Raw genomic sequence first — 25,926 nt, forward strand, 5'->3', positions numbered from 1 at the left:
ATCATTTTCTTGAACTTACTCCATTCAGTGACATCTCACCTCATCTACTACCAATTATTCCTCCCCCTCCAAAATTTCAATTTCAGGAATCTCGGTCTGTGATCTGTACCTCCTGTCTGTGTCACTTCTGTTAGTAACCGGAGTTTATCAATTCTAAGACCCCATCCCAGTCCATTTCTCTTATCATCTTAACTTTGTTGTCCTTCTCTCTCATATTCTCACTTCTGTTCAAACTGAGCGTCTTCCTCTGTGGTTTGCTGTTGTCATTCCCCTGCATATTCCTTCAGATCCCCTGTAGTTGGTCTCCACCCCTCAGCAACCACTGTTCTAATTTCTATCATCAGAATTCGTTTTGCCAGTTCCTGCACTTTTGTTAGTGGTCTCTTTCACTAATATTGAAATTTATTCATGTCATTACATACATCAGTAGTTCATATATTTTTTTATTACTGAGGGGTATTGCGATGTAAGGATATACCATAATTTGTTTATCCATTCTCCTATTGGTGGACTGTAAGTTGTTCTAATTGGGGGCTATTAATTAAGCTGCTGACTGAAAGATAATTCAAGGTGAAATTGTAAAGACATGAAAGAATCAGTAAGAGATCTTTTTATGGACATATGTTTCATTTCCCCTGAGTAAAGGTAGAATTGCTAGATCCTAGGGCACATGTATGTGTCCCATATATGAGCCTGTCAAAAAGCTTTCCAAAAGGACTGACCATTTTACCTACCAGCAGTATACGTATGCATGAGCTCCTGTCGCTTCGTAGCTTTCCCACTGAATCTTTTTAATTTTAGCCGTATAGTAAGTATGTAGTGGCTTTAATTTGCACCTCCCTTATTAGTGATTTTTGTGACATCTCTATTCAAATGTTTTGTCCATTTTTAATTGGACTGTTTGTCTCATTGCATTGTAAGATTTTTTATGTACTCTGGATAGAGTTCCTTTGTCAGAGACACATATTGCAAGTATCTTCTTCCAATCTGTGGTCTGTCTTTTTATTTTCTTAATGAAATCTTTCAAAAAGCAGTTTTAAGTTTTGATGAAGTATAGTTTGTCAATTTTTTGTTCTGTAGCTAGTGCTTTTTCTGTACCCCCTAAGACATTTTGCCTATCCCAAGATTATGAAGTGTTTTCTTGTTATTCTTCTAGAAAGTTCATACTTTTAGCTTTTGTTTATTGTCTATCTCAATTATTTCATGTGGTGTTATGTAAGGTTGAGTTTCACTTTTTTAAGTTGAGTTAGTTGTTCCAGCCACATTTGTTTAAAAAAAAAAAATCCGGGTCAAGATGGCGGAGAAATAGCAAGCTGAGACTGCTTCAGCTAGCCGGAGATCAGCTAGATAGCTTATCTAAAGATTGCAAACACCTGAAAATCCATCGGAAGATCGAAGATAAGAAGAACAGCAATTCTGGAAACAGAAAAACAACCACTTTCTGAAAGGTAGGACCGGCAGAGAAGTGAATCCAAAGCGACGGGAAGATAGACCCCGGGGGGAGGGGCCGGCTCCCGGCAAGCGGCGGAGCAACCGCGCACAAAATCAGGACTTTTTTTATTTATTTATTTTTTTTTTTTTTTTTTTTAAAGATTTTATTTATTTGACAGACTGAGATCACAAGTAGGCAGAGAGGCAGGCAGAGAGAGAGGAGGAAGCAGGCTCCCTGCTGAGCAGAGAGCCCGATGCGGGGCTCGATCCCAGGACCCTGGGATCATGACCTGAGCCGAAGGCAGAGGCTTTAACCCACTGAGCCACCCAGGCGCCCCAAAATCAGGACTTTTAAAAGTCTGTTCCGCTGAGGGACATCGCTCCAGAGGCTAAACCGGGGCGAAGCCCACGCGGGGTCAGCGTGGCCTCAGGTCCCGCAGGGTCACAGAAGGATCGGGGGTGTCTGAGTGTCGCAGAGCTTGCGGGTATTGGAACGGGAAAGCCGGCTACAGAGACAGAGCCGACAGTAAGCTCGCAGCTCCGTGTTACCTTGAACCGGTCGCAGGCTCGGTGAGCTCGGAGCGCGGCCGGAGGTCAGGCAGACGGGAGTAACTGGGCGCTGTTCTCTGAGGGCGCACTGAGGAGTGGGGCCCTGGGCTCTCGGCTCCTCCGGGCCGGAGACCAGGAGGCCGCCATTTGTATTCCCGTCCTCTGGAACTCTACGGAAAGCGCTCAGGGAACAAAAGCTCCTGAAAGCAAACCCGAGCGGATTACTCACCCCGGCCCCGGGTAAGGGCGGTGCAATTCCGCCTGGGGCAAAGACACTTGAGAATCACTACAACAGGCCCCTCCCCCAGAAGATCAACAAGAAATCCAGCCGAGACCAAGTTCACCTACCAAGGAGTGCGGTTTCAATACCAAGGAGAGCAGCAGAATTCCAGAGGAGGAGAAAGCCAAGCACGGAACTCATGGCTTTTTTCCTGTGATTTTTTTTTTAGTCTTGCAGTTAATTTAATTTTTTCTTTTTCATTTTTTTTTTTTTTCTCGCCTTCGGGTAAAATTTTTTTTTTTTAACTGTTACCTTTTTCTTTTTTAACGATTTTTTACTAGTTTATCTAATATATATATATATATATTTTACATTTTTCTTAGGTGTTTTCTTTTTTAAAAAATTCTTTTCTCTTCTTTTCTTTTTTTTTTTCTTTTTCTTTTTTTTTTTGTTTTTTTCTTTCTTTCTTCCTTTTTGAACCTCTTTTTATCCCCTTTCTCCCCACTCACGATTTTGGATCTCTTCTAATTTGGTTAAAGCATATTTTCCTGGGGTTGTTGCCACCCTTTTAGTATTTTACTTGCCCCTTCATTTACTCTTATCTGGACAAAATGACAAGACGTAAAAATTCAACACAAAAAAAAGAACAAGAGGCGGTACCGAAGGCTAGGGACCTAATCAATACAGACATCGGTAATATGTCAGATCTAGAGTTCAGAATGACAATTCTCAAGGTTCTAGCCGGGCTCGAAAAAGGCATGGAAGATATTAGAGAAACCCTCTCGAGAGATATAAAAGCCCTTTCTGGAGAAATAAAAGAACTAAAATCTAACCAAGGTGAAATCAAAAAAGCTATTAATGAGGTGCAATCAAAAATGGAGGCTCTAACTGCTAGGATAAATGAGGCAGAAGAAAGAATTAGTGATATAGAAGACCAAATGACAGAGAATAAAGAAGCTGAGCAAAAGAGGGACAAACAGCTACTGGACCACGAGGGGAGAATTCGAGAGATAAGTGACACCATAAGACGAAACAACATTAGAATAATTGGGATTCCAGAAGAAGAAGAAAGTGAGAGGGGAGCAGAAGGTATACTGGAGAGAATTATTGGGGAGAATTTCCCCAATATGGCAAAGGGAACGAGCATCAAAATTCAGGAGGTTCAGAGAATGCCCCTCAAAATCAATAAGAATAGGCCCACACCCCGTCACCTAATAGTAAAATTTACAAGTCTCAATGACAAAGAGAAAATCCTGAAAGCAGCCCCGGAAAAGAAGTCTGTAACATACAATGGTAAAAATATTAGATTGGCAGCTGACTTATCCACAGAGACCTGGCAGGCCAGAAAGAGCTGGCATGATATTTTCAGAGCACTAAACGAGAAAAACATGCAGCCAAGAATACTATATCCAGCTAGGCTATCATTGAAAATAGAAGGAGAGATTAAAAGCTTCCAGGACAAACAACAACTGAAAGAATTTGCAAATACCAAACCAGCTCTACAGGAAATATTGAAAGGGGTCCTCTAAGCAAAGAGAGAGCCTACAAGTGGTAGATCAGAAAGGAACAGAGACCATATACAGTAACAGTCGCCTTACAGGCAATACAATGGCACTAAATTCATATCTCTCAATAGTTACCCTGAATGTGAATGGGCTAAATGCCCCTGTCAAAAGACACAGGGTATCAGAATGGATAAAAAAACAAAACCCATCTATATGTTGCCTCCAAGAAACACATTTTAAGCCCGAAGACACCCCCAGATTTAAAGTGAGGGGGTGGAAAAGAATTTTACCATGCTAATGGACATCAGAAGAAAGCAGGAGTGGCAATCCTTATATCAGATCAATTAGATTTTAAGCCAAAGACTATAATAAGAGATGAGGAAGGACACTATATCATACTCAAAGGGTCTGTCCAACAAGAAGATTTAACAATTTTAAATATCTATGCCCCCAATGTGGGAGCAGCCAACTATATAAACCAATTAATAACAAAATCAAAGAAACACATCAACAATAATAACAATGATAGTAGGGGACTTTAACACTCCCCTCACTGAAATGGACAGGTCATCCAAGCAAAAGATCAGCAAGGAAATAAAGGCCTTAAATGACACACTGGACCTGATGGACATCACAGATATATTCAGAATATTTCATCCCAAAGCAACAGAATACACATTCTTCTCTAGTGCACATGGAACATTCTCCAGAATAGATCACATCCTCGGACCTAAATCAGGACTCAACCGGTATCAAAAGATTGGGATCATTCCCTGCATATTTTCAGACCACAATGCTCTAAAGCTAGAACTCAACCACAAAAGGAAGTTTGGAAAGAACCCAAATACATGGAGACTAAACAGTATCCTTCTAAAGAATGAATGGGTCAACCGGGAAATTAAAGAAGAATTGAAAAAAATCATGGAAACAACGGTTTCAACGGTTCAAAATCTGTGGGACACAACGAAGGCAGTCCTGAGAGGAAAATATATAGCGGTACAAGCCTTTCTCAAGAAACAAGAAAGGTCTCAGGTACACAATCTAACCCTACACCTAAAGGAGCTGGAGAAAGAACAAGAAAGAAACCCTAAGCCCAGCAGGAGAAGAGAAATCATAAAGATCAGAGCAGAAATCAATGAAATAGAAACCAAAAAAACAATAGAACAAATCAACGAAACTAGGAGCTGGTTCTTTGAAAGAATTAATAAAATTGATAAACCCCTGGCCCGACTTATCAAAAAGAAAAGAGAAAGGACCCAAATAAATAAAATCATGAATGAAAGAGGAGAGATCACAACTAACACCAAAGAAATACAAACTATTATAAGAACATACTATGAGCAACTCTATGGCAATAAATTTGACAATCTGGAAGAAATGGATGCATTCCTAGAAACATATAAACTACCACAACTGAACCAGGAAGAAATAGAAAGCCTGAACAGACCCATAACCAGTAAGGAGATTGAAACAGTCATTAAAAATCTCCAAACAAACAAAAGCCCAGGGCCAGACGGCTTCCCGGGGGAATTCTACCAAACATTCAAAGAAGAACTAATTCCTATTCTCCTGAAACTGTTCCAAAAAATAGAAATGGAAGGAAAACTTCCAAACTCATTTTATGAGGCCAGCATCACCTTGATCCCAAAACCAGACAAGGATCCCACCAAAAAAGAGAGCTATAGACCGATATCCTTGATGAACACAGATGCGAAAATACTCAACAAAATACTAGCCAATAGGATTCAACAGTACATTAAAAAGATTATTCACCACGACCAAGTGGGATTTATTCCAGGGCTGCAAGGTTGGTTCAACATCCGCAAATCAGTCAATGTGATACAACACATCAATAAAAGAAAGAACAAGAACCATATGATACTCTCAATAGATGCTGAAAAAGCATTTGACAAAGTACAACAACATCCCTTCCTGATCAAAACTCTTCAAAGTGTAGGGATAGAGGGCACATACCTCAATATCATCAAAGCCATCTATGAAAAACCCACCACAAATATCATTCTCAATGGAGAAAAAACTGAAAGCTTTTCCGCTAAGGTCAGGAACACGGCAGGGATGTCCATTATCACCACTGCTATTCAACATCGTACTAGAGGTCCTAGCCTCAGCAATCAGACAACAAAAGGAAATTAAAGGCATCCAAATCGGCAAAGAAGAAGTCAAATTATCACTCTTCGCAGATGATATGATACTATATGTGGAAAACCCAAAAGACTCCACTCCAAAACTGCTAGAACTTATACAGGAATTCAGTAAAGTGTCAGGATATAAAATCAATGCACAGAAATCAGTTGCATTTCTCTACACCAACAGCAAGACAGAAGAAAGAGATATTAAGGAGTCAATCCCATTTACAATTGCATCCAAAACCATAAGATACCTAGGAATAAAACCTAACCAAAGAGGCACAGAATCTATACTCAGAAAACTATAAAGTACTCATGAAAGAAATTGAGGAAGACACAAAGAAATGGAAAAATGTTCCATGCTCCTGGATTGGAAGAATAAATATTGTGAAAATGTCTATGCTACCTAAAGCAATCTACACATTTAATGCAATTCCTATCAAAGTACCATCCATCTTTTTCAAAGAAATGGATGGAACAAATAATTCTAAAATTTATATGGAACCAGAAAAGACCTCGAATAGCCAAAGGGATATTGAAAAAGAAAGCCAACGTTGGTGGCATCACAATTCCGGACTTCAAGCTCTATTACAAAGCTGTCATCATCAAGACAGCATGGTACTGGCACAAAAACAGACACATAGATCAATGGAACAGAATAGAGAGCCCAGAAATAGACCCTCAAATCTATGGTCAACTAATCTTCGACAAAGCAGGAAAGAATGTCCAATGGAAAAAAAGACAGCCTTTTCAATAAATGGTGCTGGGAAAATTGGACAGCCACATGCAGAAAAAATGAAATTGGACCATTTCCTTACACCACACACAAAAATAGACTCAAAATGGATGAAGGACCTCAATGTACGAAAGGAATCCATCAAAATCCTTGAGGAGAACACAGGGAGCAACCTCTTCGACCTCTGCCGCAGCAACATCTTCCTAGGAACAACGCAAAAGGCAAGGGAAGCAAGGGAAAAAATGAACTACTGGGATTTCATCAAGATCAAAAGCTTTTGCACAGCAAAGGAAACAGTTAACAAAGTCAAAAGACAACTGACAGAATGGGAGAAGATATTTGCAAACGACATATCAGATAAAGGACTAGTGTCCAGAATCTATAAAGAACTTAGCAAACTCAACACCCAAAGAACAAATAATCCAATCAAGAAATGGGCAGAAGACATGAACAGACATTTCTGCAAAGAAGACATCCAGATGGCGAACAGACACATGAAAAAGTGCTCCATATCACTCGGCATCAGGGAAATACAAATCAAAACCACAATGAGATATCACCTCACACCAGTCAGAATGGCTAAAATCAACAAGTCAGGAAATGACAGATGCTGGCGAGGATGCGGCGAGAAAGGGGAACCCTCCTACACTGTTGGTGGGAATGCAAGCTGGTGCAGCCACTCTGGAAAACAGCATGGAGGTTCCTCAAAATGTTGAAAATAGAACTGCCCTATGACCCAGCAATTGCACTATTGGGTATTTACCCTAAAGATACAAATGTAGTGATCCAAAGGGACACATGCACCCGAATGTTTATAGCAGCAATGTCCACAATAGCCAAACTATGGAAAGAACCTAGATGTCCATCAACAGATGAATGGATCAAGAAGATGTGGTATATATACACAATGGAATACTATGCAGCCATCAAAAGAAATGAAATCTTGCCATTTGCAACAACATGGATGGAACTAGAGCGTATCATGCTTAGCGAAATAAGTCAAGCAGAGAAAGACAACTATCATATGATCTCCCTGATATGAGGAAGTGGTGATGCAACATGGAGGCTTAAGTGGGTACGATAAGAATCAATGAAACAAGATGGGATTGGGAGGGAGACAAACCATAAGTGACTCTTAATCTCACAAAACAAACTGAGGGTTGCCGGGGGGAGGGGTTTTGGGAGAAGGGGGTGGGATTATGGACATTGGGGAGGGTATGTGCTTTGGTGAGTGCTGTGAAGTGTGTAAACCTGGTGATTCACAGACCTGTACCCCTGGGGATAAAAATATATGTTTATAAAAAAAAAAAAATATTGGCTTTACCCTAATAAGTAAATGTGTACATTGAAATGAAAAAAAAAAAAAAATCCATTCTACATTTAGAGGTTTTGTCACCTTTTTTAAAAAATGAGTGTATGTGAGGGTGTATTTCTATGTTCCATATTATATTCTATTGGTCTGTTTATCTTACACCAATACTGCACTGCCTTGATTACTGTGGCGTTATGTCAGAAATTGTCAACAGTATTGTTGACATTTGGGATAAGATTGTGCTTTGTTAAGGGGGACTTCCTCCTTGTTACAAGATGGTTAGCAGCATCCTGGCTTCTACCTACTAGATATCACTAGTGCACCCTAGTGGCAGCAATTAAAACATTTCCAGACATTGCCCAATGTTTACTGAGAAGGAAAGGGACAAAATTGCCCCCAGTTGAGAACCACTGTTATATAGTGAAATAATGTAGTACACACTCTCCTGTTTTGTTTTAATTCAAGATTGTTTTGCCTATTGTAAGTATTTTTGCTTTTCCATACACATAAACCTTCCCAGTTTTTTTTTTTTTTAATATTTTTATTTATTTATTTATTTGAGAGACAGTGAGAGAGAGCATGAGAGGCGAGAAGGTCAGAGGGAGAAGCAGACTCCGCATGGAGCTGGGAGCCTCATGCGGGACTCGATCCCGGGACCCCGGGACCGTGACCTGAGCCAAAGGCGGTTGCTTAACCAACTGAGCCACCCAGGTGCCCCAAACCTTCCCAGTTTTGAGTGGGATTGTGATGAACATACAGATCAATTTAGGGAGAATTGGTATAACAGTATTGAGTATTGTAATACATGAAATTCATGAACATAGTGTATTTCTCCCTCTTTCCTCTGTGTATGTGTGTGCAGTATCTTACAGCTGTTTTTTCTCGGTATTATTGGAAAGTTCTTACACGTCTTTTGTTATGTAACGTAGGCATTTCATATGCAGAAATACAATAGATTTTTCTATGTTGACCTTGTATTCTGAGAACTTGTTAAATCCACTCATTAATTCTAAATTCCTTAGCATATTCCGTTTGTATAATCATGTCATCTGCAAATAAAAGGAATCTAACATCTGCCTTTCCAGTCGATGCCTTTTATGTTTATGTTGGCCTTACGGAACTTTCTAGGACTCCGATGTAATGAGCAGTCAAAGCAATCCGAGTGAGATGTTTTGCCATCTGTCCCTTTGGAGGGAAGTATTAACTATTGTACTGTTAACCACCCTGCTCGCTATGGATTTGGGTAGATGCCCTTTATCAGACAGAGTTTTGTTTCATTCCTAGTTTGCTAGGAATGTTCTTATCGTGAACATGCATCGAATATTATCATATACCTTCCTCCTTTATTTGGTCAGTGTGGTTAATTTCACTGATAAATTTTGCTGTGTCAAGTCACCCTTGCCTTCCAGGGGTAGCTCTCATTTGGTAATGATATGGGAGTTTTTTAATAAACTGATGGATTTTATTTGCTAGTATTTTGTGAATGATTTTTGTGTGTAGTTTGAGAGATGTTGACCTATAAATTCTTTATAATATCTTTGTCAGGTTTGGAAATCAGGGTTATTCAGGCCTTAAGAAATATGTTGGGGAAGTGTTTCCTCCACTTTGTATTTGGAAAAAGGTTGTATGATTGTTATTTCTCCTTTAAATGTTTGACAGAGATGGTAATAAAATATCTGAACCTGGAGTTTTCTTTGTAGGAAGCTTACTAATTGTAAAATAATTTTATTAATAAGTACAGAGTTTTTCACATTTTATTTTTGTCAGTTTTGGTAAATTGATTTTTTCAAGAAATTGGTCCATTTTATCTAAGTTGTTAAATTTATTAGCATAAAGTTGTTCATATTATTCTTTTAATGTCTATGATACATATTTGTAGCGATATATCCGGTCTTTTATTCATGATAGTGATAGTTTTTGTTTGCTATTTTTTCTTCATTTTTTTTTCATTCATCATTCTTGGTAGGAGCTTATCAATTTTACTAAAATTTTCATACACAACTTTAGTCTGTGTAGTCTCTATTTTTTAGTTAACTGTTTCATTAGTTTCTTTATAAGTTCTTTTCACTTCAGGATAAATTTGTACATCTTCTAGCTTCTTAAGGTGGAAACTGAAATCATTGATTTTAAACTTCTCCTTTTCCACTGTAGGCACTTAAGGTCATAAGTTTCCCTCTGAATAACTGCACTTAATAAATTTGGTATGCAGCATTTTCATTTTTGTGTAGTTTAAAAAGCTTTGCTACTTCCCTTTTGATTTCATTTTTGAACTGTAACTTATTTAGAAACTTTTTATTTAAAAGATTTTATTTATTTATTTGACAGAGAGAGATCACAAGTAGGCAGAGAGGCAGGCAGAGAAAGAGAGGAGGAAGCAGGCTCCCTGCTGAGCAGAGAGCCTGACGCGGGACTCTTATCCCAGGACCCTGAGATCATGACCCGAGCCAAAGGCAGCGGCTTAACCCACTGAGCCACCCAGGCGCCCATTTAGAAACATTTTAAATTTTTTAAATTTTTTTTTTAAGATTTTATTTATTTATTTGACAGAGAAAGATTACAAGTAGGCAGAGAGAGAGAGAGAGGAGGAAGCAGGCTCCCTGCTGAGCAGAGAGCCCGATGCGGGACTCGATCCCAGGACCCTGAGATCATGACCTGAGCCGAAGGCAGCAGCTTAACTCACTGAGCCACCCAGGCGCCCATTTAGAAACTTTTTTTAAAATTTCCATTTATTGAGGTTTTCTAGATATTATAATTGATTTCTGATGCAAATCTGTTTTGATCAGAGAACATTCTTTTGTAAGATTTAAGTCTTAGGAAATTCATTGACATTTGTTTTATGGCCCAATATAAGATTTCTTATGTTGTACATAAGAATATGTATTACAATTGTTGGGTGTAAATAGTTGTTCTGTAAATATCAATAATGTCAAGGTAGTTGATAGTTTTGTTCAAATCTTCTGTATTATGATCCTTTTTATCTGATTGGTGTGTCAATTACTGAGAGATGTTACGATATGTAACTATAATTGTAGATTCATCAGTTTCTCCCTTGAGTCTGTGTTTGCTTCATGTATTATGAAAGTCTCTTACTAGGTGTATACATACTTACGATTTTTATGTCTTCCTGATAAATTGACTCTTCTATCATTATCAAATGTTGTTTTCATCTCTGCTAACAGCCTTTTTCTTAAAGTCTGCTTTGATGTTAATATAGTCCAATGTCTTCTACTGTTCGATCTTTTTGCTTTCAGAAACTACCTGTATTTGTGGAGGTCTTCCTGGGTCTTACTTTATATTCGGTCCAGCAAGAGCTGAATCAGAAACTGAAGAACTGTAAAGGATCTGAGATACTGACCTACATTCAAGCTAATGATACCAAGATTTCCTCTGTGGGTGTCAGGCTGATAGAAAGCAAATCCCCCCATTCAGAGACAAAGACTATATATTGTCATGGAAAAAGCAGCAGCCAAAGCTCTCTTGCATGGTTTCCTAAACTCCAGTCCCCAAAGGGCAGTTCCTACAGAGTAGGAACTAGTGCATTACAATATAGGAACCATAAAATATGGAAACTCTGATCTTATATATCCAGAGAGAAAGAAACCTTATCTTTGCTCTGGAATACAAGCACTCTCTAGAGCTAGGAAGGAGAGATCTTTTATATCTTTACTCCCCAGTCTTCAGGAAGGGAGAGCTCTCTAAGCTTTACTATCCTGGAATGTCTCTTTATACAAACACTTTTTTTTTTAATTTAATTTTATTTTTTCAGTGTTCCAGGATTCATTGTTTATGTACCACACCCAGTGCTCCATGCAATACGTGCCTTCCTTAGCACCCACCGCCAGGCTCACCCAACCTTCCCCCTCCCTCCCCTCCAAAACGCTCAGTGTGTATACAAACACTTTGAACTTGGCTGTGAATGCCTTCATTTGGAGGATCTGGACTGTGTACAAACATGAAATATAGGGATAGTATTGATTAGGGAAAGAGGATTACCTTGAAACTTATATCTATCTATCTATATACATATATATAGATAGATATTTAAAAAAATAGAAAAGAAAAACACAGTTATATGTATGCAAAAAGGTTATTATGAATATGTTGTATTAAACCTCTAGTTGTAATGGTAAGTAGGTTAAAAAAATTAAAAAGAACAAGAATAGTGAGGACAAACTAAAATAAAAGTTGTATCTATGAAATACACAGGTTTTAGGGCAATACTGGGAGCTTAATATATTGCTTTCCCTGATATTGGGGTTTTACAGCTTTATGGGGACCCTGTGGTGGTTGTCCGCACCTTCTTTTGGCTGGCTTTGCGGGGAGGGCTGCCTCGTTTTTCAGTCAGTCTTGCTTGGGTTGAGTCCTCCTGCCCCCCTATCAAGGGGCTGGGCTCTGGAATCCGGTTTTTCAGGCTTTTGTTCTCTGGAGGTTTTTGTTCTTCGGTGGCTTTTCCGAAGTTGAGTGGAAAGTGAAGTGCACACAGATCTCCATCTCCTGCATGGGTTTTTTATGCAGGCAGTGTTAACCAATCAGAATGCAGTGCTCATGCACCTCCCGAGTGAGTGGACCTAAATGAACAGCCAATCATATTCAGTCCCTTACAGCTCTTATAGTAGGCCTCCTGTACTGGCTCCCGACAAGGGTCCATTTTCTTTCTTTGGCATATGGATATCCAGTTTTCCCACCATCATTTGTTGAAAAAGACCGCTTCTTCTTCATTGAATGGTTTTGGCACCCTTGTGGAAAATTATTTTACCACACAAGGGTTTATTTCTAGGCTCTCTAATCTCTTCCACTGATATATCTGTCTTTAGGCTGTGGCTGTACTACCTTGATTACCATAAATTTGTTGTAAGTTTTTAAATCAGAATGTTGTGGCTATTTGCGGGTCCCTAGAGATTTCATATAAATTTTAAGGTGAATTTTTTAATTGAGTCTACTAATCCATGAACATAGGATATCTTTCCATTTATGTGTATTTTTTAAAAAACTTCAGCAATGTTTTGTATTTTTGGTGTCCAAGTCTTTTACTTTCTTGGCTAAGTTTATTCCCAAGCATTTTATTCTTTTTGATGCTACTGTAAATGGAATTGCTTTCTTAATTTCCTATCTAGATTATTAATTGTTAGTATATAGAAATGCAACTGATTCTTGTGTGTTGATTTTATATCCTGCAACTTTGCTGAATTTATTTACTAGTCATAACAGTGTTTTTGTGGAACCTTTAAAGTTTTCTGCATATAATATGCCACTTGCGAACAGATAATTTTGCCTTTTTTCTCTCCATTTTGGATGCCTTTTATTTACTCCTCTTGCTCTGACTAGGACTTCCAGTATTATGTTGAATCAAGTGCTGAAGGCAGGCTTCCTTGTCTTGACTTGAGGAGGCTCTTGAAGGAGATTATGTGGGAGTGCCTACCTGTGGCACTCCTCCACTATCTCCTACCTGCCACAGGGGTAGGACTGTTTGAAGATTTGCAGCTTTACTTCCCAGAATTGTAGTTCCCTAAATCTCAGTTACTTGGACAATAATAATGCTCAGGCCAGTGAAGGTCTTTGGAAGGATGGTTACTAGTAACCCATGACACTAAAAATCTTGGAGAGTTCTTATCTACCACTCAATCCCATACATTCCAAAGAGCAGAACCACTTAGCAGTTTCTTAACCAGTGAGTCACCAGCCTCCTCCTTCATTTTTCTCATTGTCCAGTAAATAATTACTGAAACACACATACACACGTTTTCCACCAACAAAATTAATTTTTTGAAACAGTTGAATCTAGAGAACATGAACTCAAGTGCCCAGGCAATCAGAAATAAATGAAATAGGAAAGTTAAGAAAAATAGGGACTGAGAAAGGCTATGGGCAGGTATTTGTTGTCATGTCTGGATAGGAGTTCAGGGTTGACAAATCTTGCAGATTTTCAAGAGAAGGTGGAGTCAAGATTTTTATGTAAGTTGTATGGATTTCTAGCATAGTTCAGACTTAATATGACAGTCAATTTTAAACTTTTGGTCTAAAAGAAGAAGAAAGATCTATGGTATTATCTTAAATGCCCTATGATTTGCAAGGCTGCTTCTTTCACCAATGAATTTATTTTTCTCATTCCAGAAAGTAGTTTTTAGTAAATCTTTTTAGTAAAGAATTCCTCCACAACAGGCTTTCAGAGGTGAGAACATGGATGTAGGCCTGACAGAAATTAGATATAAGAGCCTTCCCTTAGCTGCAAAAGGTCTGGATAAGGTTCTGGAATTGCTACATATAAAGATACTAAGATTGGGGCGCCTGGGTGGCTCAGTGGGTTAAGCCGCTGCCTTCAGCTCAGGGTCCTGGGATCGAGTCCCGCATCGGGCTCTCTGCTCAGCGGGGAGCCTGCTTCTCTCTCTTTCTCTCTGCCTGCCTCTCAGTGTACTTGTGATTTCTCTCTGTCAAATAAATAAATAAAATCTTTATTTAAAAAAAAAAAGATACTAAGATTGTTAGTGAAGAGCCCTTTTTTTTTTAATTTAAAATGTGTTGTTTCGGGGGCGCCTGGGTGGCTCAGTGGGTTGAGCCGCTGCCTTCGGCTCAGGTCATGATCTCAGGGTCCTGGGATCGAGTCCCACATCGGGCTCTCTCCTCTGCAGAGAGCCTGCTTCCCTTCCTCTCTCTCTGCCTGCCTCTGCCTGCTTGTGATCTCTCTCTGTCAAATAAATAAATAAAATATTTAAAAAAAATAAAAATAAAAATAAAAAAATTTTAAAAAATGTGTTGTTTCTAAGTAAGTAGACTTTTGAAATATGAAAACAGAACAAATCATTAGTTTGAAACTATTTTCTGTGTTCATATTTTTAAGACTTATTCCCTCATTCAGTTATCTACTTTGTGTTTTACATATAGAGCTTTTGAAGAAAAACGAAAAGAACAAGAAGAAAAAGAACAACAAATCAGAGAACAAATACTTCAACAAAGAAAAGAGAAGTTTGAAGAAGTCACTGAAAAATTCCAGCGTGCTCATATTCCTCTTTCACAACGGAGGAGAGCAGGTATATGAACTTCTAGAACAATATGAGGATAAAAATGAAAATGAAGGGCTCCTGGGTGGCTCAGTTGGTTAAGCATATGCTTTCAGCTCGGGTCATGATGTCAGGGTCCTGGGCTCAAGCCACACATTGGGCTCCCTGCTCGGTGGGGAATCTGCTTCTCCTTCTCCCTCTGTCTGCCTGTTTGTACTCTCTCTGTCAAATTAAAAAAAAAAAAAAAAAATCTTAAAAAAGTGAAAATGTAATCATATTTAACTTGAGTAGACAATAAAATGGTAAATTAAGAAAAAGAAGTATAAATTCAAACTAAAAAGCATACCTTTTGAGCAATAAGACTTTAACCAAATGAAAAATTATAATTTGATTTAGGTTTAATTTGGAGAATATATTGTTGGCTCTATTAGTAAATTTTGAAAGTTCTCAAGTGTGATTCTACTTCATACCAGCTTACAGTGTTTTGTCTTTTTTAAAACTGATATAGTAAACAGAAAATTTAACGTTTAGGTTTGGCAAATTAGCGCCACATTCATTCTGGCATTTTATTCACATTTTGGTTCAAATTCTTACCTAAGAGACTGACAAAATAAAAATAAATTGTATAGAGTATTATAATCTAACAATCTAAGACCAGGAATCAGTTAAGAATTTAAATACGATTATAGTTGATTCTTTGGTACCATATCTACATTTTTTATACCTTAAATAGTAACACGGAATTAAGTATAAAATGTCAAAGCTTCAAAAAGAAAAGGACAGGGCACCTGAGTGGCTCAGTTGGTTAGTATCTGATTCTTGATTTCAGCTCAGGTCATGATCTAACGGTCATGAGATTGAGACCCATGTCAAGCTCTGCACACTAAGATTCTCTTCTCTCCGTCTGCCCCTTTCCTAACCCCTCCTTACACACATGTGCTCTCTCTAAGAGAAAGGAAGGAAGGAAGGAAGGAAGGAAGGAAGGAAGGAAGGAAAGAGGGACAAGCAGAACCTTTATGTTCAGCAAACGTATGTTGTACTATACTATACTTAGCCCTGGGCTGAGATAGAAAGATAACCATTCTCTACCATTAAAGATCTCACGGCCTATTTTGGAGATGAAAGTAATGTAAACAATATCAATAAATGTATTGAGAATCTCTGTGGTAACAGAATGTGTAAATTTCTGTGTGAACACAGAAGGAAGAACGCTAAACCTATATAGGGACATCAAGGACACCATCCCTGGAAAAATGACTTAATTTGCATCTTGAAGAATGAGCATTTTGCCAAGCAAAGAGAAAAAAAAAAATTAAAATCCCCAACAGGGGGCGCCTGGGTGGTTCAGTGGGTTAAAACCTCTGCCTCCGTTTCAGGTCATGATCTCAGGGTCCTGGGATCCAGCTGGGCATGGGGCTCTCTGCTCAGCCAGGACCCTGCTTCCTCCTCTCTCTGCCTGCCTCTCTGCCTACTTGTGATCTCTGTCAAATAAATAAATAAAATCTTTAAAAAAAAAAATAAAATAAAATCCCCAACAGAAGGAAAAACTTGTACAAATAAATTATGTATTTTAATGCATCCTGAAGCACAGGATGGGAGAAGGTGAAGAAGAATGAATGTGAGACTAGAAACTAAGTTCGAACCAATGCTCAAAGCGCTTGGCATATCATGCTAGAAATTTCACTCGTATCCAAAATATAATCCACCTAAGGTTTTTTTAAAAGCAACCATTACTGGGGCACCTGGGTGGCTCAGTGGGTTCAAGCCTCTACCTTCTGCTCAGGTCAGGATCTCAGGATCCTGTGATCAGGCCCCACATTGGGCTCTCTGCTCAGCAGGGAGCCTGCTTCCTCCTCTCTCTCTCTCTCTCTGCCTGCCTGTCTGCCTACTTGTGACCTCTGTCTATCAAATAAATAAATAAAATCTTAAAAAAAAAAAAAGGGACCTATTACGGTGTCAGTAAGAGTCCCTACTGTAATTGAAAAGCAATCTGATAACATTAAGTGAGGACGATATGAGACAGCTAATAATACCTCTAAAAATAACAATGGCTTAAATATGGGTTTATTTTTCTCTTGTATAATGTGAAGTCCTGAGGTAGGCAGTCACGGCTGGTTTGAGGATATGCGGTGTCACTGGGAGTGCAGATGCCTTCTGTCTCTTGGCTCAACTATCCTTAGTTTGTGATTTTCATCTTCACCCTCCTGGTCACATATTTGCTGCTGAAGCTCCAGCATCATACCAATGTTGTAGGCAGGAAGAAGGGAGAATTGTAAAGAACAAAAGGTTGTACCTCTGAGCTCCTTTTAAATTATTTTCCTAACACTGTCCATCTGTCTACTTATGTATAATCAGCAACGCCATGTGCAGGGAAGACTGACAAAACAACAGTGTTGAGTAATTCTGCATCGCTGCTCTGACTGTGAGTGTGCAGTCTGTTGCCAAGGAAGGAAGGGAAGATGGATAGTGGTAGGTGGGAAACTTGAGGGTCTCTACTACAATTAGATCTGTTTATGAGAAAGATAGTTACTGTGGCAACATAGAGGTAAATTGAAGTGAAAACATACTGAAGTAGATAGACTAGCACGAGACTGTTCCAGTACTTATGGCAGGAGGGGGCAAGCTGTCCTGCATGTGGAGAAAAGTGGTAGTATATTCAAGAGATAGAATCAGTAGATTTCAGTTACTAGTTGATGGAGAGTGGGGAAAGTCTAGAGGGAGAGCCTTGCCCCTAGGACTTAGCAGAGAGTCTCACATATTTTTATACTTTTTTAAGGAATTAATTATTTTGATACATGATGATATTCATCAAGATTATGGATAAAGAAGGAAAATCAGATTAGAGGTGTGAACGATCATTAAGTTTTAAATGCATTGATTTTGAGCCTTCTGTGGCTCATCTAAATGGGGAAATCAAATCAACAACTAGAAGTATGGGTCTGTGGGGGAACCTAGGGGACTCAGTCGGTGGGGCATCTGCCTTCAGCCCAGGTCATGATTCCAGGGTCCTTGGATCAAATCCCTCATTGGGCTCCTTGCTCAGCAGGGAACCTGCTTCTCCCCATCCCTCTGCCTGCCGCTCCTCCTGCTTGTGCTCGCTCACATTCTCTTTTCTCTCTGTGTCAGGTAAATAAAGTCTTATTTAAAAAAAAAAAAAAAAAAAAAAAAGAGGGCGCCTGGGTGGCTCAGTGGGTTAAGCCGCTGCCTTTGGCTCAGGTCATGATCTCAGGGTCCTGGGATGGGGCTCTCTGCTCAGCGGGGAGCCTGCTTCCCTCTCTCTCTCTCTCTCTCTCTCTCTGCCTGCCTCTCCATCTACTGTCACATAAATAAATAAAATCTTTAAAAAAAGAAAAAAAGAAAAGAAATATGGGTCTGAATTTTAAGAAAAAGATGAATAGAGATGTATATTTAAGAGTCACTAAGATGGGCGCCTGGGTGGCCCAGTTGGTTAAGCCTTCAGCTCAGGTAATGATCCTGGAGTCCAGGGATCAAGTCCTGTATCAGGCTCTCTGCTTGACGGGGAATTTGCTTCTCCCTCTGACCCTCCCCTTTCTAATGCTCTCTCGCTCTCTCTCATTCTCTCTCTCTTTCAAATAAATAAATAAAATCTTAAAAAAAAAGAGTCATTAATGAGTGATATATACTTGATAAATGAAGCCATGGGCGAGAGACACTAAACCACAGGGTATAGACCACAGATTGAGGGTAGAATCTTTTTTTTCCCCCTAAAATAGAGTCTTAACGTACACTACTATTTACTGGAGATAGACAAGAGAAACTAAAAGAGGTTTTGAGAAGTCCTTCTCAAGAATGCACAATGGCAAAATCAAATAAAGAAAATAATGTATAAGAAGGCATAGGAGAAGGTAGTTTGAAGAAAGAAGATGTGGTCAGTTACTGTAAATGCCTGAGAAAATTACTTACCACTTATGGGAATTACTTGCCCCAAAGAGGGCGCCAACTACCAAAAGGTCTGGGTACAAAGAGTCAGGAGTTTTAGCAAAAACAAATGACACACTCACACAATGGAATAATATACAGTTATTAGAAGAAGTGATGGAGAAACTTTGTGGACTGATGTGGAAAGTTTTCCAGCAGAAGGAGGTTTACTGTGAAGCTACTGAGGCTTGAGTTTCATGAGCCCTCACTGTCACAGCCCCTACACCTCATTTTATATGAGTACTTTTGCATTATTTTTTTCCTTTTTTTTTTTTTAAGATTTTATTTATTTACTTGACAGACAGAGGTCACAGTAGGCAGAGAGGTAGGCAGAGAAAGAGAGGAGGACGCAGGCTCCCCAGGGAGCAGAGAGCCTGATGTGGGGCTCGATCCCAGGACCCTGAGATCATGACCTGAGCTGAAGGCAGAGGCTTTAAACCCACTGAGCCACCCAGGCACCCCTGCATTATTTTTTCTTAATGAAGTCCCCCAAGTTACATAAGCCGTATGCTCATATAAACTTGTGTCTATCCCTGATTTTCAGGACATATTGTTAGTCATAAAAAAAGGTCCAGATCACAAGATAACAGTATTCTGCCTTCTGGTGAGAAAGCGGGAAATTAGAATATATATTTATATTTGCATAAAGAAACAGTTATAGTATATGCAAATGATCAAGAACAAGACTTCCAAATGTGTATTACGTATATTTTTTAGCTTCTAATATGGATATATTATGCAAAATACCAAATTAAGATTTTAAGAAAATTCAGTGCAGTGAATGAGGAGCAGAAACAGCTATGAAAGACAACTATTAAATAATTGTCTTATTCGTTTAGTTTACTCCCAAATCCGAAGGTTAACCAAGACAGTTTGGAGGTGTCAGTGGAGAGCTCGAGAGTCAGCTACCCCACCTCCATGCCTTGAGTTTTTGCGGTACCTGACCGCAGGGAAACCGATCCTCCGCTTAAGCAGATAGCAGGAGAAGCAGTGCCCCTGGCAGACGGCTGTGCTCCCTCTGAGCAGCAGGGCGGGAAGAGCACTGGGCGACGTAGGACAAGAAGGGCGCTCTGAGTGCAGTGCACCGCCAAAGGCTTTGGGGAAGCGGGCACTCATGGGAAGCAGGGCTGGTTGGAGGATGTGCTGCATGTATGTAGACAAACGTCCCAGAATCTGTGACCCTCAACTGGGGCCCAGTCTCCTCCGTTGCAAAATGGACATTGAAATAGCATCAGCTTCATGGGCCATAATGAGGATTAAATTAGTTAATACAGCATGCTTGAAAATAATGTCTGTAACAGTAAGCTCTCTGTGAACAGTAGTTGGTGTTTTTTACACTTCCCATTTTCTTCTTAAAAATATTAATAAACTTTGGGGCACGTGGGTGGCTCAGTTTGTTGAGTGGCCGGCTCTTGATTTCGGCTCAGGTCATGGCCTCTGGCTCCGACGTCTGCAGGAAGTCTGCTTGAGAGCCTCTCCCTCTCCCTCCCTCCTCCCTCTGCTGGTGCACTCTTGTTCTCTCCCCCCGCCCCAATAAATAAATCTTTAAAGAATAAAAAAGAATATTCGTAAATTTTGTCAGACTCAATCTAGATCAAATATAGTGGGATTTACGTGCCAGAATGAAAGAGCCTGGACATTTCTCAAAGTCTTTTCCAGTTAAATATTCTCAAAATTGGCGATGTAGCAGTTTCTATGTGGGGAATTAGATACCTAAATTTAAAATATTTACAGTATTTTAAAAGATACTTTCTTTTTACAAAAGCTTTAAAGTACTATTTTATTATTGACCAACCTTATATAAGAAAGAGATCATTGAAAATGAAGTGATTCTGTACTATTTGATTTTTCTCTATTATCCTTTTAGTTTTTCAAAAACGAGTTCCTCTGTTGGAAGAAGCCCTCAAGCAAATTCAAGAATCCAATTTAAAATCAGAAGTAAACCTCCTCCCTTCCTACAGACCAACAATAAATTGGAGGTAAGTAATTTATTATTACAATGTATAATTATTAATATGTAACAATTATACAGCTTACTGCTGAGTTTGTAGGCCTTTTCATCAGTTACTTCTCACCTTTGTTGTAGAGTTTACTATTTTATTTTCATAGATTAATTTGAGGGAGAGGAGAATATAAATTGCTCAAGAATAAGGCAAAATTCTAACTCATCTTTGGTATTATAGTGCTGCCTATATTGAATATTTTTTTATGGAAGCCATCACTAAAACCATTTTAAAATACTGGTGTTCATTATTTATCTTTACTGAGAGGAAAAAATGTGTTGAATTGTAGTAATATAAGTTTAGATAAAAGGAGTAGTTTATGGTAGAAATGGGTTATTCCTCATGGAAAAATATTTCTTGGATGTCTAGAAAAAGCTAATATCTCCTGGTTCCTCTCCGGAGTAGCTTAAATGAATCATCAAGGAGCAGTAGGATGGATCAAACCAGAGTACCCTGGGCCATTTTATATTTTCCATTTATTTATTATAAATGTTTATTGAAGCTACAATATGCATAGCACTAGATCAGGCATTGTAAAGGGGATGTGGGGAGTATAACTCTGTAAAATGCAGGAAAGAAGCGAAAGTGCTTCAGAAAGTATAGAAGAGTACTGGGGCCCCTGGGTGGCTCAGTGGGTTAAGCCTCTGCCTTCAGCTCAGGTCATGATCTCGGGGTCCTGGGCTGGAGTCTAGATCAGCTTTTCTTTTTTAATATGTCATTCCAGTCTACTGTGAACAAATGTGAATAATGGATTGAAAGAGGACAAAACAGGAGGCTATTTCAATATATGTCGTTGAAATTACGTGAGCTCAGAGCACTAGAGAAAGAGGTGGGCTTCTGGTCACAGAACACCGCACGGTGGATGGGACACAGTGATGAGGGTGTGTACTGTGATGACAGATCTAGGACAGAGCACCAAGAACAGCCACATTTAAGGAAGCAGAAGACAGAGGCCTCCAGATAGGAGCAGAAGGGTTGATGCAGGACTAGGAGAGGGTTGTATCACGGAAACTGAGGAAGGGTAGGGTTTCTTGGGGAAAAAAAGCAGTTTATAGAGATCAGATCAGATGGTCAGTAACATAGTTGTTATCCTGCCCCAGAACAGGTGGCACATTTAAGAGGGGTGATGGCAGAGGGATTAATGAAGGAACTGGAAAGCCAGAACAGATTGGAGGAGCCCCCCAAGAACTGGCCACCACAGAATCAGTATTTTTTTTTAAGATTTTATTTATTTATTTGACAGAGAGAGATCACAAGTAGGCAGAGAGGCAGGCAGAGAGAGAGAGGAGGAAGCACGCTCCCTGCTGAGCAGAGAGCCTGATGCGGGACGCGATCCCACAACCCCGAGATCATGACCTGAGCCTAAGGCAGCGGCTTAACCCACTGAGCCACCCAGGCACCCCAGAATCAGTATTACCCCCACAGACCTGACCTGGAGACCTGTGAAGAGGGCTGCCAGACAGACCCTCGTGTCCTCGGTGGAGGAGCCCAGCACAGTGGAAGCTAGAAGACCAATGATCAAAAACGTCTTTCTCCCATCACCCTGGCTCTTTCTAGTACCTTCCATTGGCCAAACCGAGCCATAAACCAAAAGACAAAGGTTCATTTCATCTCTGCCAAGCAGAGACAAGTGGAGAAGCATGGAAAGTGAATCTGGAAAAGAGAGGGTATCCAGTGCAGAGGCAGTGTGTCCCCTCTGTTGCAGGAAGCAGTCAGCCTGGGACTGCTGTCAGAGTAGTGCCAGAAGGGGATGAGGACAGAAAAGAGAGTGCCATGGGTGGAAAAGAAACGGAAAGTGGGCAAGTAAAGATAAAAGTTTGTCTATGAAAGGAAAAGAGTGATAGAACAATAGCCTGAAAGGATGACATCAAACTGGTGAGTCCCAGAGCTGAGGCCAGAAAGATAGAGGAGGAAAGCATGTTGAGTGTCTTACATTCCTCTTTTGAGCGTCACTGTGATCGGCACGGTTGACCCTGTGAGTGAGGTGTGCTTCTCCTCTCAGGACAGGTCTGCAGCTACGGTATGATACACATGTAATACGTGTACGGGGTCTGTTACAGAAATATCAGCAAAGTGATCAAGTATGAAGTGTAAAGTTGGGAAGAAGCTTGAAGGACGAGTACCAGGTGTCTAATGAGGGGGCATAGGTTGGGTTGAGCACCTGCAGGCCCGCAGTGTGGTAGAAGACACGGACCCCGAAGGACGTAGAGCTTGTCCGGTGTGGCAGGATTCTAGGGTATATTGCTAGTAGGAGGAGATAATCTAGAAATGAAGATTGATATACAATGTGAAATGTTTTTATGGCTAGCTGGGAAGTTTGAAGTTTGTTCTGTAACTGGTAGAGAAGCAGTGAAGGTTTTTAATCAAGGACTGATTTTTTAAAGATTTATTTGAGAGAGAGAGAGAGCAGGAGAGGAGTGTAGGGGAGGAGCAGAGGGAGAAGGAGAAGCAGATTCTCCACTGAGCAGGGAGTCTGACTCAGGCTCCATCCCAGGATCCTGGGATCATGATCCGAGCCAAAGGCAGACGCTTCACTGACTGAGCCCCCCAGGATCCCCAATCAGGGACTGATAAAATCCTCTTTGTCATTGTAGAAAGATATTGGTGTGAATGTTGGAAAATGAAAGGATGGAAAGAAACTGAAGGGGACAAGAGAAGATAATGGGATAATCCAAAGGATAGATCATTACTGCTTAAACTGGATTAGTACTATTTTATATAGCAGGAAAATGATAGGTCTGTAAAGGAATAAAAATATTATGAGTGGGTAGAAGGAAAGGATGAGAGAAGGAATGATACACCTTTTCACAGCACAGAGAAGTGGTGTAAGAAAGAGGATTTAAGAATGTTGACCAGATAGAAGGATACAATGTGGAACATGGAGTGATTAATAGCAGGGAAATCAGGAGGTATCCAGCCATGAATTTAAAAGGACTTAGGTTAAAAGGATAGTAGTAGTGAAGTTGGAAAGAAGGATAGAAGGAAAATACATTTCATAGAAATAGATTATGGAGGGGCACCTGGGTGGCTCAGTGGGTTAAGCCTCTGCCTTCGGCTCAGGTCATGATCTCAGGGTCCTGGGATCAAGCCCCACATCAGGCTCTCTGTTCAGCAGGGAGCCTGCTTCCTCCTCTCTCTGCCTGCCTCTCTGCCTACTTGTGATCTTCGTCTGTCAAATAAATAAATAAAATCTTAAAAAAAAAAAAAAGAAATAGATTATGGAAGTTAAATGATGAGTTTGGTGTATGATAGGATAAAGAAAATGAAAAAAAAGCAAAAATGATCCAAAGAAGCTGAAATTTTAAGTCTTGATGATTGAGAGAATTTGTTGACTTTAAGAATAAAAAGAAATGAAATGGTACAAGTTGGCAAGATATTGCTAAATTTCCTTGCAGGTGCCTGAATTGAGGGGATACATATCCAAGTACAAATGTATAAAAACAATTGGACCTAAAATGAAGTGAGAGACCCAGACTATGTAAATACAGTTGAAAGTCGTGAATTGTTTGTGCTGTTGCTTCATTTTTATACATAGTTATGTCCCCCCAGCCCGACTGTGATATTCTAGGGAACAGTGGCTAAATGGTACACAAGCAGGAACTCCCTGCGGCAGACCACAGAGCAGTCAGTCCTTGCTGTGCCCCTCTCCCCACACGGGACAGCTCAACTACGAGCAACAAGATCATGGGCGTGGGTGTGTAGCCACCTTCACTAGAAACCCCATGTTCCAAACAGGAACCAGTATTCCTGGTGATGGCTCCATGTGGATAATGTCTAGGTCCACAGGAGAGACATGTCCAATCGTAAGAATTCCCACACTTGGGGAGAAGCAAAGCTGTAGCTTCACATCAGCTCTCTGTGGTTGATGCAGTCCTCTGGGTTACACAGAGTGTAGGTGGATAAGCAAAGAGGAGGGTCCCATAACCCTCACAAATTTCAGCATAATAATTAGAAGTGATTCTTCAGATCGAGTGCACCTTGTAAAAACTCACCAAAATGCATAGTAGTTTTGTTAAGTTAGATGAAAGTTCAGAACTTTACTGGATTTCAATACATTAGCGCTTTTTAAAAATTTTTTATTTGTTTATTTGTGAGAGAGAGAATAAGCAGTGGGATGGGCAGAGGGAGAGAGAAGCAGACTCCCACCTGAGCAGAAAGACCAATGCAGGGTTCGATCCCAGGACTCCAGGATCGCAACATGAGCCGAAGACAGGTGCTTCACCAACTGAGCCACCCAGGCACCCCAGTACATTTGCTTTGACACCAAAACTTCACAGAATAAAACTGCAGTTCAGTCAGTATCTTCTTAACAGAATTACCTGGAGTAAGGAGATAAAATAATTATGTAACTTTTGACCTTTTGGAAGTTTTTTTTGTTTTTGTTTTTTTTTTACAAGCATATTTAATAGATCATTTATACAGCAAGCGTCCAGTTCGATGTTTGGCTGCTCTCTGGATTTCGGGAGCAAAGCACCAAGTCTTCATGAGATGGTGCCCATGTGGATGAGCTTCCCTTAAGGGCGCGGGGACCAACAGATTGAGTTCCTAATCTTGATGATGCTTGAGATTTGTCCTGCTATGTTAGGTCAAGCAAATCACATTAATTTTCTTTGGAACTTAGTCCCCCAGCACTTAGTATGATTGCACAATATTCACTAGGTGTTTAACGAGGTGCTCTGTTTGGGAAAAAACACCACTTATTCAAGACACCACTGATGTACAACACCGGATTATACTGTGTAGCTGTCAAGTCCCTTCGGGTTTTGTTTTGTTTTTTTTTTTTTCAATTGTGGGCCATTTTCTGATTCTCATTTTTGGGGTTCTAAAATCTTAGCAAGCATCACCAATACTAAATACCAAGAGTCCATTTAAACTTTTTTTTAAGTTGCAGCGATTATCTGTTATGATAAAATAAAAGTAACAGGGATGGAGCTCTGAGCGCCCAAAAGGAATCCACGCCCGTCGCCAGTCCGCTTTGTCTCTTGGTGGACCTGCAGCATCCCCCCCCCCCCCCCGCCCTCAGTAACCAAGATAAATAAGTTAGAATGTGGCCGTTTTGTCACGCTTATGAGACTACAGTTCTCAATTT

General features: G+C 39.9%; 1 protein-coding gene across 9 annotated transcripts in view; it reads left to right on the forward strand.

Annotated features, from left to right (window-relative positions):
- Positions 1–25,926, forward strand: part of CEP126 (centrosomal protein 126) — a 103,535-nt gene that overhangs the window by 28,452 nt on the left and 49,157 nt on the right. For all 9 annotated transcript variants that reach the window (XR_006605932.1, XR_006605931.1, XR_006605930.1 and 6 more), the window contains exons 3-4: positions 14,780–14,925; positions 20,702–20,813. Coding sequence is in view for 3 of the 9 variants with exons in the window: in XM_013062438.2 (XP_012917892.1) it covers positions 14,780–14,925; positions 20,702–20,813 (258 nt within the window). In the remaining 6 variants the exon portion in view is untranslated. The remainder of the gene's footprint in view (positions 1–14,779; positions 14,926–20,701; positions 20,814–25,926) is intronic.

This window comes from Mustela putorius, unplaced genomic scaffold (genome assembly GCF_011764305.1).
Source record: "Mustela putorius furo isolate JIRA1106 unplaced genomic scaffold, ASM1176430v1.1 tig00000198_pilon_pilon_pilon, whole genome shotgun sequence".
Classification (NCBI taxonomy): Eukaryota; Metazoa; Chordata; class Mammalia; order Carnivora; family Mustelidae; genus Mustela; species Mustela putorius.